General features: G+C 47.7%; 1 protein-coding gene across 2 annotated transcripts in view; it reads right to left on the bottom strand.

The window, feature by feature from the left end:
• Positions 1-532: 532 nt before the first annotated feature.
• The window catches only part of ADD2 (adducin 2), a 103967-nt gene continuing 88844 nt past the window's right edge, over positions 533-15655 (bottom strand). For both annotated transcript variants that reach the window (XM_025868454.2, XM_073897559.1), the window contains exons 11-16: positions 14299-14556; positions 13082-13201; positions 12080-12169; positions 9987-10134; positions 8523-8648; positions 533-3290 (exon numbers count right to left, since the gene is read on the bottom strand). In XM_025868454.2, coding sequence (XP_025724239.1) covers positions 2983-3290; positions 8523-8648; positions 9987-10134; positions 12080-12169; positions 13082-13201; positions 14299-14556 — 1050 coding nt within the window. In that variant the 3' untranslated portion in view covers positions 533-2982. The remainder of the gene's footprint in view (positions 3291-8522; positions 8649-9986; positions 10135-12079; positions 12170-13081; positions 13202-14298; positions 14557-15655) is intronic.

Genomic DNA, 15655 nt, shown 5'->3' with positions numbered 1-15655 from the left:
CCGCACTCAAGTCATTCTCCAGCCACCAAACGGATTTTTGTAAAATTCAAGCTTGATCATGACACCCTGATGTAAGCCATCAGCAGCTCCAAACCCCCTTCAGGATAAAATCTAGTTGCACACTTCTGTAGGTTTCTCTCTGACCCAGCCCTGCTCACCTACGAAACAAAGCCCCCGCACCCCCCTTATACCTTACATTCTGGCATTACTGCATGACTCAGTGGGCCTGTCATGGAGTTTTGTGCTTCCGTGCCTTTGCACACGCTCTTCCCTCGGCACGAATATCCCACCGACACTTTTGTCTTCCTGGAGAATTCTTCTTTGAAAACCTAACTCAATCATCACATCTTTCAGGAAAGTTTCTCTGGTCCAGAAGACAATAAATCATTACTTCCTTATGTCCCCTCTGCCCCCTTGCCCTTTCCGTAACTTGTCTATAAGCCTCCTATACTTAAAAACTTCTGTGGGCAGGGACTATGCTCTGCCTTCAGACTTAACCCATGACCCAAGCTCATGGGGTTTTTTGTTGTTGGTTGTTGTGTTCGAGTGCATGAGGATGAACAAATGGATAAATATAAGGTGGACCCATGGCATAAATCCCAAGGATGATCCTCCAGCAAGACTCTGGCATTTTCACCTAAATGAGGTCTCATTGTTGTAAAGGGAATAAAGAGAGTTTGTTGAATGCGAAGAGTCAATCAACATCATCTCTGAGCTACAACCACTCAAGCACGAAAAGCTGCGTCAATGGTAATCCACTCCACTCTTCTCTTAACATTGCTGGCTGCTGATGATCCTAGGCGCAATGAGTGGTTTCTCTTAATGACGGCATAATGCCTGGTGCTCTGTGGGTGCTTAACAAATATTGTGAGGGATGAAGGAATGAATGTGAAATCTATTTTTTCAAAGAAGGCATCAAAGGATTGGCTCTTAAAGGCATTTCCCACAACATGGACTTTGTGTGAGGCACTGGATGCCCCTGACCATTGGGTTGCCCATCACAAGGCCCATCAGAAAGTAGAGCAGTGTGGGGGCTGGGGTAGCAGTTAGGACTCTGCTCTAGAGAGATGCAGTACTGGGTTCTCTTTAGCCATGTGTCAGCTTCCTTTCTTCTCAAGAAATAGCCCCGTCCCCCAAACACTGTGGCCCAACCAGAAGGCTCCTGCCTCTCCTTCATCAGAGGTCCACATTGGCCTCGCCACAATCCACATTTATCAGGAGCTTCACGTGCACTCATGAGGGAGAACACAGGTAGTTTCCTGCCTTCATTTCAAATGCTGACATTACACAGTGGAAACAAATCACAGAAATGGGTCCTGAACTAAATTAGCCCCCGGCCTTGGGGATTTCAAGTTTTCTAATCACCGTAACTGTTAAGAACAAAGGCTCTGGACTCAGACTGACCCAGGGGTCAAATCCAGGCTCTGGATCTTTCTAGCCAAGTCACCTGGAGTAAGTCAATTGTCCTTTTGGGGCTCAGTTTTCTTACTGGTAAAATGGGAATATCTTACCCACATCACAGGATTATCGTGACAGTCAAAGGGTGTAACGCATGGAAAGCCTGCACGGTGTCTATATATAGAAAGTAAGTGCTCAAAAGTGGAAAACTGTGATTAAGAACTTTCAAAAGTACTTTCACAATAATCAGGACAAAAAGGAAAAATACTCTTTGAAGACACTGTGCTATAAAGAGAATGGATTGTCTATTTTTTAGGAGCCAACAATGCTCATTATTCGATGTCCCGTGGAAGAATATGAAAAGATAGTGCTGGCATTTACAACAGCAGCTGTAGCTCTCACTAGGCCCCAGGATGGACAGATAGTGACAGGGCAAGGACACTCAAGCTGATTTTTCTGATAGCTGATCCAAGGAATGAATCCTCAAGGGCTCATCTCATTCTCCTCTGCTGGACCCAGAGTGACTGAGTCAGAACCCAAAGGAGCCAAGGTCAAGGTGCCAAGAATAAGATGCCAGTTCCAGTCTGTGAGCCAGTGCTTCCAGGTTTGAAGGAAGGTCAGGGGACACCTGACTGCCGGATAGGAGAGAAACGGGTACAGCCACATTGCTCCATGTATCATGCAAAGCTAGAAAGGCATAGCATTTCCTGTGTTGTTTTGATCCTCCTTGTACAACCCAAAGCCAACAGAGGATCTAAATTTCCCCAAATTTCTGCCCTGAGCATGAGACAACTTTTCTCTAAGCTAAATTTGGTTTTAGTTTTGAAGCGCCTGAGATGCACAATTCAAATGGGCCAAGTTCCTGGCTTCTTATATTGATTAAATAATTCCCAATCCTGTGGCTGACTCAGCTTGCCCTTCTGTCTGCCCACTCTTACAATTCTTCATCCATCCATCATTCAGGAGGTTCCATGAAGAAAGCTCAGGGTTAGTGGTTGGGGAAGCACAAGCTAAGCCATCAGACCTTGGGAACAAAGATAAACTTCTGGTGTAGGGGACAGGGCAATTTGTCTGGTTACTGAGAGCAGCAGGGCAGGGACCCTACGGAAAAGAGAGATTTCTAAACTGTGACAGCTCCATTAGCAGGAGACTGGATTCCTGCAAGGAAAAGGACCTTGCTCAGGGGAAGTCTCAACCTGTCTGATTTGATCTGAGATTGTGAGGGCTTGCAGCCCACTTGGGCCTTCTGCCCTGGGCTCAGATTGGTGGACAGCATCTTCACAGAGGTGGCCCACAACTAGGCAGTGTTATGTAGTGGAAAGAGCACTGGACTAGGGGCCAGAAGACCCCAATTCTAGTGCAGGCTCTGCCACTAACTAGCTGTGTGACCTTGGGAAAGTCACCTGATTTCTCTGGGGCAATTGTAAAATGAGGGGTTGGTTGGGTAATCTCTAAGTTCCTCCTCAGAGTGTGATCCAGGGTCCTATTCTATCCCTCTTTGGCCCTGTGCTTCCAGGGACAGAGATGGGAGAAGGGAAGGGGTGGAGGGAGAGGGTGCAGATGGGAGCCCAAGGGTGCTACCAATCAGGACTCCACTTTCTCCTTCTTTTTGCTCTTTTTCAGGAAGGATGGGGTTCGGAATTTCTTCTTCTTTTTGGAGGGAGACTTGGAAGGTGAGCCCTCTGGGGACATGGGGCCGCTGGTGACCGACTCGGTTTTGTCCTTAGAGGTATCAACATCCGTGTCGGCATTGGTGGTCATCTGGCTCAAGCCTTTGCTGAGAATTTCCTCTGCGGTCTGCTCGTCCTCCCTCCCGTTGACCACCACTCCTTCTGGCTGTGTTGTTTCAGGCTCTGTGGTGGCTTTGCTTGTTTCTGTCTTCTTAGCACCTTCTAGAAAAAGATCAAGAGATATGACCCATAAGATTTCCATCTGGTGAAAGTTTCCATATGGGGTTAACAGAACCATTTCTAGGCAATTCTATAAAAGAAGTCTAGAGCAACAGGAGGGACAGGCTGACATTGTAGGGGGAAAGGGTTAGGCAGGGTTCTCACCCAAACCCTGTACCCCCTTCCACACAGCCTGCTCTGGGAACAGGCCCTTGGCAAGTCTGTTACTCTGGGGTCTTGTCCACAAATGTAAACAGGGAATGATGTCCAAACGTGGCAGGGGGCCCAGCTAGGGCCCAGTTGAGAGCTTTTGTAGGACTAAATGAGGGGACAGACCCAGGTGAGGAGAGAGGCTGTAGGAAGGAGGAGACCAGTAACACATACAACTCAGTGGAAGAATCTAAGAACTGTTGTAACCCATTCAGTTTCACCAGTAAAAATACAGAAATTAAAGTTTTTTAAAGCTATTATTTAAATTCCAGTTAGTTAACTTGAAAATTACATGTTTTTATACCCATTTCATTTCCTATACCAGAGAGGAACTTTTGGAAAAATGGGGACTATCTCCCCAGTAGGCAGAGAGGGGAAGGCAGAGGGAGAATGGAATTCCTTGAGTGATATGGACCCCATGTTTCCAAGATAAAAGGATTAACCAAAGGGGAAGATGCCTGGTTGGCCCATTCTAGTGGTCACCTGGAGGGAACCTGTTTGGATTGCTGCCATGTTCAAAGCCACAGCTGCTCAGACCCCCAGAAACTAAGCCCCCCTACTGCCCTTTTTCCTCCTTCCTACTCTCTCCCCACCTTGCTTCCACTCAAGCTTTGAAATGCCTGGATGGGGAGGTAGGAGGGGAAATTATAAAACCACAGACTCTTAAAAGTAGAAAGGAATTTACAGATCATCTAGCTCAGCTCCTCCCCATTTTACAGAAATGAAAACTAAGTAGTAAGAGTGAGCAGATCTCAATCTCCTGACATTCAGTTTTTTGTTCTTTTCACTATGTGAAACTGAGGGGAGTGTGTGAATGTATGAGAACATGTTTGTATGTGTGAATTTGTAAGTGTATGAATGTAGAGTGAGCTGTGTGAATAAGCATGGGAGTGTGGTGTATGAGTGTGTGGGTGGAGTGTATGAGTTGTGTTGAGTTTGTGTGTGGCCATATGAGTTTGTGAATGAGTGTGTAGGTGTGCTGTGTGAGTGTTGGTGTGTGTAAGTGAGTTGTGTGTGTGAGTTGTGTGAGATCTCACACCACAAGAAGGTACTGGGCATGCTCCCCTCTATAGGAATGTGAGTAATGGGTGAAGTATGACTGGTCTGACTTACAGATGGAATGGGCAGGAAAGAAGTTTTAGGAAAAAACTAAGGTTCTTGACAGGGGTAAAGACTGGAGAAATTTATGGTTACAGGGAACATGGGACAGAGGGGTGTAAATTTGGGGACAGTTAGAATGGGCTAGTTTGACTATGGGAAAACTCTGGTCTTTCCTAACTTCTGAAATTCTCTGGGCAAGTCAATGTCCTCTTCCAGATGGCTCTTGAGGACTGTCTCTCTTTTAGTACCCAACACCTTGACCCCAGCTCCCATCCTCCTACTGTTCGGCCCATGTCCTATCATCACCCAGCTACTAAGTTCTCTAAGGCCCTTTACTCCAATGACCCACATTCCCCTCCTCTCTCAACCTGTGTCCCCATGGTCATCACCTGGCAATAGTCTTGAAATCAATACACTCGTCTAACCACAACCTTCTTTCTGTCCATTCTCCTCTTCTCACATCACCTGCTAGTTGGCCTCATCAACTCTCTGGTATGGCTCAAGCCTCTCCTGACATTTGACAATGATATTGCCCTTCTTTAAATCTATTGCCAATATATCCATTTTACACTTTCATGTGTCATTTAGGAGGACATAGTTGGGTGTGGTCCCCTCCCACAATGAATCTGGTCTGGCTCCGTGGTTCACAGTAACCAACAGAATGATGAGAAAGTGCCACCGAGCCAGCCTTAGGCTGAAGACTTAAGAAGGCCTAGAAGTTCCTGCTTTCAGAGTTTGGGGAGCTCTGAGCCACTATGTAATGAAGTCCGATTACCTTGATGGAAACATACATGGAGAGGCCTACAACCACATGGACAGAGACAGAGAGACAGAGACCCAGCCATCCCAGTGTCCCAGCTGACCCTAGCCTTCCAGCTGTCCCTGCCAAGGCACCTGACATGAGAACACCATCTTGGAAGTTCCAGTTTAGTCAAGCTCACAGATGACTGCAGCTGCAGCTGACTTGAATGGAACAGAACCATCCAGCTGAGCCTAGTCAACCCACAGGAAAACTAATTTCCATAAAACCAGCTCTTATTATGCACCATGATTTAATAATTATCTACTGCTGCATAACAACCTCCACCCCCAAGTTCAGTGGCTTAAAACAGCAAGCCTATATTCTCTCTCACAATCCCAAAAACATAGTACATAATGAGAACTAATAGATGGAAGCGCATTACAAGGCCCTTTTGTATTCATTTGCTCATTTTATCCCAATAACAATGCAATGACTTAGGATAGGGCAAGGATTCGTGTTAGGCAGCCCCCCATTCTGCAGGGTTTTTAAGTGACTTATTTGAGATGGCGAAATCAGTAAGTGACAGCGATGATCTTCTGATGCTGAATGCAGGGCTATTTCTTGGCAGGCAGAGCTAGTGCTCCTGAGAGGGGTTACTGGGGGATGGAGTCAGCAGGGGCAGGGATCAGGAGCTGGTCAAAGAGAAGGCGATGACAGAGATGACCAGATGTGAAGAAAGAGGGTTTGAAAGAGTCTTCTTCAGGGAGGCTGATGGGGTAAGAGACAGATGAGGAGGGACACAGAGGTGACCCCACACCAGAGCATTTGAGAGCATGTTGACACAGAGTGAAAAGCCAGCCCTGATTCAGTGGGTGAGCTACATGTGAAAATGTACACGTTGATAGGTGTGGGAGGGTCAGCTCTGCCTGCCCTGAGGAGCTGGGCAAGCCATTGGTAGCATGGCCATGGCCACCCTGCCCTGCTCCACATTGGTCACCCAAGGCAGCTACAACTCTGGCCTCATCATGTAGGCTCAGCTCTGTCTATACTATGAGAAGAGTCTTCAGGGAGGATCTTGATTTTTCTAACAATTCAACCAGGGTGCACCCCTCCATGAGGGCACAGATTTGGACCAGATTGGGCAGAAACCATACTACCAGTGGCAATGATGTCAGGGGTGGGTAAGCAGTTATCCTACCTGTCATACACCCCTCCTTCCACTCTCTGTCCCTCTGAACAGCAGAGGTTGCTCCAAGGGGCTCCCAGGAGTTGAAATGCAATCACTACCCCTTGTCCCACTGCTGCCATAAGCTGCCTCTCCAGCTTGGATTTCCCTCCTGTGGCTGGTGTGCATGCCCTGAGGGATGCTGAAGACATGGTCAGGTCAGGTGCTCTAGGCATCTCTATAAGACAGTTGATCCTAGGGCCATTCAGGCTCTGGGCCTCAGCCCTAGAAGAGGTTATGGGCTCCTTGGAGGGGCCATTAGGAACAGGGGTGCAGATGTGTTAGTGAGGGCCATAAGCATTCCCCCACAGGGACTGCCCAGGAGCTGGCCCCACTGTCCTTTCACTGTGCAGACTTGTTGCTTCTGGATGGTATGCCCCATGTGAGGATGAGTGTGTGTGTGTGCGCATGAGTCCATCCTATGTGTGTATATCCTAGAGGGAAGCTTAGCCCATGCATAGAACATGTGGAGTTGGTCATGAACTTTATAGCCAGGAATCCTCCCCAAGTCAGGGTTGCTGCCAAAGAAAAAGCTGGGGAGAAACACATTTCTTTTTGAAGAAGTCCTCCCTCCCCCATTGCAAGTGTTGGAGGGAGTTAGTAAACAGCCTCTCTATACTTACTACAGAGACAAGTATTCAGAATCGGAGGAAACTCCTTTGATGAAGGCACAAATGGGAAGAGAAAGGAAGACATTGTGGAGACAGGTTGATAACACCAGGATGAGACACAATGAACACAAACAGTTAGGGGACATCCACTTGCAGCTCTGGCCACAAGCAGATGGGTTTCCTCTGGCAACACTGGGACTGCACGCAAGGCAGCAATTTGCCTACGGAGGGAGCTCAGAGGTTGGGGGATTCTAGCAGCATCCACACATGTGGTCATTCTATCCAGAACAGGGAAAATCTCAGGGCCCCAGGGGAGGAGTGTTCATGCCCTAGGGTGATTCCAGGAGCTCAATAAAGACACTTTTATGATGTAGGTGGTATAGACCATAATAGCAGTATTATCTACCGTATGTATATTATTAATTATAATCACAAACAGATCTTACATTTAAATGTTTTTATTCTTTCTTTTATTTCTTTTATGTTTTGTATTTCATTCTTTATGTTCCCATCTACAGCTTCCCTTCTATGTGTCAGAACCTTAAAAGGGGAAAATATTGGTAGTCCCATTTGACAGACAAGGAAACTGAGGCACAAAGATGATCTGATTTTCTAAAATTAGCAGTTGAGTTATTAATTAGCGGTTGAATTGGGCCTAGACCTTAGTTCTCTAAACTAGTATCTAATGAAGTGGTTCTTAGCCTGGGCTACACATTAGATTTACCTGGAGAGATCTTAAAACTCCAGTGTACTCTTCTCTACCCCATCCCAGACCATTTAACTGAGAACCACTGGGGGTGCTGTGGTGGGACCCAGGCCAGTGTTAGGATTTTTAAAGCTCCCCAGGTAATTCCAATGTATTGAGATTCCAAAGGTTGAGAATAACGTCATCAGCCTTACCTGAGAGTTTGTTGGAAATATACAGTCTCAGGTCCCACCCCAGACCTACTGCATCAGAATCTTCATTTTAACAAGATCCCAGTGATCCCTACACACATTAAAGTCTGAGCACTGGGCTGGTGCACCTAGAAAGACCCATCAGCCAACCTAGTCTGAATGAGAGGTGAGAAGGCTGTGTGTCAATCATTAACTTACTCATTATTGCTTAGACAGGGACTTAAACTGTAAGATGTGTTGTCACAGCTTGTGAATGAAACAAGTTTAAATTTGGAAACCCCTATTTCAGATTGCCTAGAAATGGCAGAACAGAAAGCTTTTTGGGTAGCCGGCAAGACCTGCTGAAAGGCAGGGTCCCTGGAGTGTGTACATCTGCCCTGCCTTCCATGCAGACCCCTTTCTAAGCTGTGGAGGCGCCTCCTCCCTTCCAGCTGCTCAGTTCCACTCACCGTCTAAAGACTTGGAGGGAGAGACCGCAGGGCTCTTTGTCTCTGACTTCGCTGGACTCTGCGCTGGAGAAGCTGGTGCAGACCTTACAGGTGAGCCAGGCTCCTCTGCAGTGGTTTCTTTCTCTCCTGAAAATACAGAAAACCACCTCAGGATAGGTGTCAAACAGAGGAAAGGTGGGCAGAGAGAGAACGTTAAAAAAAAAAAAAAAAAAAAAGCTTTCTTCCAGCTGGCCCTCGTTTCTCCTAGCTGAAGTTAGCTGCTCCCTCCAAACTCTTTTAAATTTCTGCTACATTCAGGGGGAGGCAAATGGGAGGAGTCAGAGTCATATTCTGTTTCCTCCATCCAGGCACATCTGTCAGTGGAATGTTAGCCCTGATGTGGAGCCCAAGACTGCAGGCGTCCCACCCATGATTTGTTTTCATGTAGCTAATTTATTGTTTATCTAATTTTCATGTTCAGCCCAAATATCTCTAGGGATATAAAGCACCACATTTTCTATCTACTTTTTCAACTGTCCCATTAGAACTCCAAGCAAGCTAGCAAGGGTTTTTCTAGGGCCTGCTTGTGCCCAGGAAGATGGCTGACTCTGGGTGGGGGTAAGGGGGATCGTGGATGACAACCCTGCCCTGAGGGAATGAAAGCCTAGCCTGGTGGACAAAACCAGGAGCTGAATTCTTCAGTGTCTCAGACCCCAAGTGCTTTTGAAACAAAGAGAAGGGCCAGCTCAGAGTGGGGAGGGGGGGTGGAGAGGGACAGAGAGGGCTTTTTTAGCTGAAGGGGGCTTGAGATGGAAGTTCTCGGATCAGCCTAGCCTAGAAGGGAAACCGTGCCAGGAAGGGACAAAGGCATGAATGAGAGCATACAAGCTATCATGAATATGCATATTTGGGAGTCAACATGGAGAGATGGGCTTGACTGAAGATTTTGAAATAAAAAAGGAATAAGGAAAAGACCAGAGGTAGCTGGTGGGAGTTTTCATTGCCAGGCTAAAAGGTTTATACTGGACCTGATAGATTAATAGTAATTATCATTATTATAATTCTCTTATCATAGCTAATGTTTATCTGACCTAAGCCACACTTACAGGCCCTGTTCTAAGCACTCTACAAGGATTAACTCCTTTAAACCCAGGTGAGAGGCTCAGACAAGGTCATGGCAGCATGGCATCACCGTTAGGCGCTGAGCCATGAGGACCATTACATAAGTAACAGCATTATGCTGGTAAGAATGTGACTTGGTTGATGGGGCAGGAAGGGCAAACTGAGAATATGACAGAGGAGAGAGAGAAGTGAAGGCTGACCATGAAGGTGAGGCAAGGCTAGACACAGCCCTGAGGGCCCTGCCAGACGGGGGGGGGGGGGTGTCCCAGGGCCACTGGCAGGAGTGAGTCTTGCTGGTTGCTCTGCTGCCCCTCTGGGTGCCCCCAGCTCTCCCTTCACCCTGGGCGACCCGGCGTTATTTACCGTCAAGTTCTAGTTTCTTCCTCTCCACCTCCTTCTTGTATTCCTCCAGCTCCTGGTCAGTGAGTTGGCTGAAGGGGTTGGGCACGGTCTCCTCTGAGTCGTCTTTGGTATCTGCATCGCCCTTGGACATCAGCTGGCTCTCTGTAGACTGAAAGTTAACCACAGAGTGTGTGTTGCTCTCTGAATGCCGCAGCTGGGGCCCAGGCCCGAGTTTCCTTTCAGACTCATGTGGCTGCCAGTGGTCTTGCTAGGGACAGCGTGGCATGCAGCTCCTTGGAAACAGCTCAGGGCCTTGGGGTAGGGGTTGTTCATTCCTTCCCATGGCTACCTCACCCCCAGACCTGGGTTCTTTGCAACTGCCTGGATGAATGCAGGGAGTCCACCCTCTGCCCCAGAAATAAAATCGAAGGATGCTCCCAAGCAGAAGGAAGACACACGTTTATTGCAATCCCTCCTGTGGATGCTTGCAAGCCATCACTATGCAAATACAGTCGACAGCCCAAAGTCAGTTAGCCAAAAGCCAGCAAGCAAAGCATTGGCTCAAGCCCGCTTCATGCCAGCCATTCCCCACCATGCCCTTCTCCCACCCTCAACAGTTTGCACAAGCCACAGCACACAGCAGGAAGTCAAATGCAAAACACACAATGGCTTCAGCGTTCTTAGTCCAAACTGTTAGTCCTGTTTTGCATAAAGTCATAAATTACAAGGGGCCAAGGTCCTGAATCTCGGATCTTCAACCTGCCTGTACTGCAGGTCCCTGGGGGACATTGGCAAAAATCCCTGGGAGACTTTGTGGAGCCCTTGGCTCTGGGGAGCTCACCAGCTGGACCTTATGTGAGCTTCAGAAATCCTTTGACCCCTCTAGCCCATGACAGGGTCTAAAATTCAGACCCCATAGCCCTTTCTCCTAATTTCGCATCCTCATCTTGACCTTTGAGAATGCACTTCTCTGAAGCTGAGGAGGAGCCAAAGAGCATGAAACTCAGCGGAGGTGAGCCCAGAGCAGTTGGCCCACACCACACACTCTAGGCTGCCTTTCCTGGCCCCCCAGGCCCTCTGATGATGGGCCCATGGGCATCTTCCAAAAGAGAAGCAGCATTGGCCTATCTTAAGGAATCGCAGCGTTCAAAAGAGAATCCAAGACCAGGATCCCAAGAAGAGGGACTCCAAGGAGAACACTTGGTATAAATGGCAGAGTTTTTAACATTGTTGCTCACTGTATTGAACTTTCGCCACCCCCACCGCAGTAGCAGGGGGTATTTCTATTCTTGGCCCTGTGGCACTTTTGGCGTTCCTCATCCTGGCTACTGGCAGGTGGGTGACAATGGTGGTACAATGACATAACCTTCATACTTCCCTGCATGGGCACCCACCTTGTGGGCTGCAGCCTGATCTAAATGATCTCAGTTCACTCTGCAGAGAGGAACAGTTCCTGTATCTCTCCCCTTCTTACCGCTAAGGAATATGCCATGCCCATTGCTATTTGCCACGAGTAGCAGTGATTTTCAACACAAGCCAGAATTCTGATTTTCACCCCTTTTGCTAAGCACTAGACAAACACTGTCCTATCTCAGGCATGGAAACAACTTTATACTTTGTAATCTATGTGGGTTTGTGTGGGCAACTAACGGCCCCAAATGGAGCACCAGTCCTTATATACATGCCTCCCCTCTGCGAGCCCATGAGCATCTTCCCAGAGCTACGGCCTGATGATGCCATATCCACACACAGAGGCCATAAACGCTCAGAGCAGGCAGGCCTGGAGCAGCTGGGAGCTGCCTGCTGCACTCCTGTGATGCCCACTTTGCAGGATAGCAATAGAGGGCAGAGTGGAGTTCCATGGGTGAAGCATGGAAGTCAGCATCACTCCTGGGGCAGGCTGGGCTGCTGCACCCCCGCCCGGTACCCACAGGGGGCAATTACACACTGTCCCTGGTCCTCACAGCATCCGTCCTGCAGCAAGAGCACCAGTGCCCAAGATCATAGGGGACGGTGGGCACGAGGACTCAGGGGTCCTCCTGCCTAGCCCCAGGCACTGAAGACCCAGAAGGCAAACACGTTTCCCCTCCAGACAGGGGCAGCTTCTGCTGTACCGGGCTTCGACTCTTCTCAGCGATGACACTCGCCAGGAGCTGGGACTGAGGCCCTGCCGACTTCACGTCTTGTCGGTTTTGTTCTCGAATCTGTGTGGCAAGGGAAGGGGAGAGTGAGCTAGCTGTTGAGCGTCAGGGTGTGGAGTTTTGGAGGGGGCACTTGGAGGGCATCCTGGTGTCTCGTGTGCTCTTGACTAGGGTCTACAAAGGTCCTCCAGTGAGGTGGGGGCCTGTCTCCCCTATTTCTAACATAGTGTGTCCTCTAAGAGACAGTCTCCATGTGTGCTTCAGAGTGAATGAGCAGTTTATGTAAAATACCAGATTCTCATGAACTCTGAGGAGGTAACTGTAAGAGGTGAAGAGTGAAACAACGCATAGTAGATCCTGGAGGGAGGGCCTCACGTTTTACTGAAGCCCCTGAGAAACTTCTTGACTACCACAGATTTCTGGGGCCACCCCACAACCACTGAATCAGAGTCTCTCCTTGGGGAGGAACAAGGGATTTGACCTGGGCATCTGCATTTTAAATCAGCACTGCAGAAGGTCCTTGAACCATACATTAAATCACTGTTCTGTGAGTACATTTGACCTTTTGGAGGTGGTCTACTACAACCTAAGTTTTTAAAGTAACATGAGAAATGTGAGTGAACTGTAAAGCAAAGGTTGAGAGAGAAATATAAAGGATTTTGAAATTTTGAAAATGAGCTGGAAGGAAAAAAGCATAAAATTCATAAAAACTCAATTTATGGGCAGGTTTCTTAGACATATCTAATGTCATAAGCAAGAACTTCTTTACGTACGAGGGTTATTTAGGACCACATAAGTATAGAGTTAGCACAGTGCTAGAGAATGGCCCGTATATGGTAGTTTCTTTCCCCTAAGAGGAATCAGGGGTTTTGATAAGACAGGTACATCCTGGGAACTCAGCTTATATTTGTGGGACCTGAGACTGCTTCCCGCTTGAGGGAGAAGAGATGGCAAGAGAAGCAGCTCCCACCTTACCTTATTCCGAATGTCCAGCACTTCTTGGGGATCAGTATAGAGAGGCACAAATTGGTTTGGGTTTTCAATCCGTATTGGCATGCCACTGCTGGATTTCTCCACCTCATCAGCCTTCATCCACTGAACAAACACAAGGCCAGGTGGGTAAGGTAAAGGAATAAAGTCACCATGTCCTCCCCTACGGCCCACCCCTGAGATCTGGGCCAAGCGGTCCATGTGCAAGGTCAGCAAGCCTATAGAGAGATGTTCTCTCTTCTTGGGCCTCCTTGAGGTCTGTCTCCCAGAACAGAGATGGGGAACAAATGACCTGCTTGCCAAAGAAGGCCCCCAGGTCAATAGCCATAAAGAGCGCTGGAGAGTAGGGCTCAGAACCTTGACAACCAATTTGACAAACAGGCAGCCACTTGACCTTTAGCATCAGATGACTTACTGATTCTCAATTTTATTTATTTATTTAGAGGGAGAGAGAAAGAGAGCAGGGGGAGGGGGAGAGAGATACTCTCAAGCCGACTCCACACCGAGCACGCATAGCCCAACATGGAGCTCAATCTCACAACCCTGAGATCATGACCTGAGCCGAAACCAAGAGTCTGATGTTTAACCAACTGAGCCACCCAGGTGCCCTGACTTATTGATTTTAAATTGCAGGGCTTCATCTTTTTTGTTTGTTTGTTTGTTTAATGAAGAGCTATTCTACTTGCCTTCAGCTACTTTAATGTTAATGAAAAATCAAATTAAGAGTCGTGTGTGTATGCGTACTGCTGTGTGTGAGAGAGAGAGAGAGAGAGAACGAGAAGAGGTGTGGAGAGGGAGAAGACAACTTAATAGAAACTCATATCCCACCCATCTCCTGGGTTTGCATCATATGGACAATCCAAATGTTGGATGCCCATGAACTTCCCAAAAGCCTCCTGTATATGGGGGAGCAAGAAGCAAAAACCAATTGTTCCTGGATTTTGTGCTGCTGGGAGTGAGGTCCAGCCACCTGCTGGAGAAATCTCTTCTTTGGGCCCCAAACCTCAGTGTAGAGGCGCAAGAAACAGGTGATCAGAGGTTCTGCGGGCATGAGCAGCTGCCCCTAGATGCCCAATAGGAAGCTCTAAAGGGAAACTATAATAACCCAGCCCATGGGATATTTGTTCTGTTCCTTTTAAATTAAGCTGCTTAACCCACAGATACAGCCATGCATCCTCCCTCCACCCTGATCTCCTCCTTACTGTGGTCTTGGGCCGGGGGCTGCCCATGCTCCTCTGAACTTCATCAGCCACATTGACCCGCAGGTAGGTGTTGGGCGTGTTGAGCCAACGGGTCTTCTCCTTCTGCTGCTTCTGGGCATGCTGCCGCAGGGCGGGCACCGGGGCGCCGTCCTCCTCAAACACGAAGGCTGTGACGGTGGCTGGGATTTCCACCTCACTTTTGTGTTTGGTTTTCTCTTGAACAAAGGGGTAGCGGTACGTGTAGCCTGTTCTGTAACCCTAAAAAGGACAGAAACAGAACCACTTATTGTGGGAAACATGGCCTCCACGCACATATCTCACATACCCTTTGCCCCCTTCTTTGTGAAGGACTCAGTTTAACCCAAACTCTCCATAACACAACGCTGCTCCTTTGATGTGTTTCAGAATTGTTCCCTTCTCCTGGTCCCCCAACGCCCTCTTTCCTTCACCCCAACAAGCCCTCTGATCAGAGCTGAGAAAACCCCTAGAACCTTGTGGACCAGACAGGTCTCCTTACCCTAACAGTGTTCCAGTTTTCCATCTACTCCAGGGGTTCTCAGCCCTGGCTGCGTGCTGGGATCCCTTGGGGGCTTTAAAAATGCTGGTACTTGCACCCACCTCAGAGCTGATTTCATTGGACAATGTCTGCGCTGCAGGATTTTTAAAAGCTTGCCAGCTGATTCTAACAGTCAACCCTCATTTTCTTGACTCCAAGGCTTCTAAGCCATTTCTTTCTCAGAACGCTGAAATCTGACTCAGGAACATCCCTGTCTCCTAAGCAAGACCATGTCCCACAGAGGTAGAAACGACTCCTGCTTGGTGAGAACATTCAGTCATCCTGAGAGCTCCCCATGGGATTCTTTTTTGGCTTGGCCTATCTTCTTATTTTTTTTAAATTAAAGAGGCATTAAAATATTTTCCTGATTATAAAGAAAATACAGACCTATCTAGAAAAATCAGGCAATATGGAAAAACATAAGAAAGAAGTGGGTTTTATTAAAAAATCTCATCCCCAGAGATAACCACTAAAAATCTTTCTGGTCAGGGCGCCTGGGTGGCTCAGTTGGTTAAGCGACTGCCTTCGGCTCAGGTCATGATCCCGGAGTCCCGGGATCAAGTCCCACATTGGGCTCCCTGCTCAGCGGGGAGTCTGCTTCTCCCTCTGCCCCTCTTCCCTCTCATGCTATCTCTCATTCTCTCTCTCTCAAATAAATAAAAAAAATCTTTAAAAAAAAATCTTTCTGGTCATCTCCGTAAGCATATATATATATGTGCATATAAGTATATACATAATATATAACTACAGAATATATGTTAATTATATATATGTGTTCTAAATTATATATATAAAACAGTA

The sequence above is a fragment of the Callorhinus ursinus genome, unplaced genomic scaffold (genome assembly GCF_003265705.2).
Source record: "Callorhinus ursinus isolate GAN/ISIS: 27379988/994484 unplaced genomic scaffold, GSC_fseal_2.0 scaffold10, whole genome shotgun sequence".
NCBI classification, from domain to species: domain Eukaryota; kingdom Metazoa; phylum Chordata; class Mammalia; order Carnivora; family Otariidae; genus Callorhinus; species Callorhinus ursinus.
The sequence above is the reverse complement of the archived record's forward strand: the minus strand, read 5'-3'. Positions and strand labels throughout refer to the sequence as shown.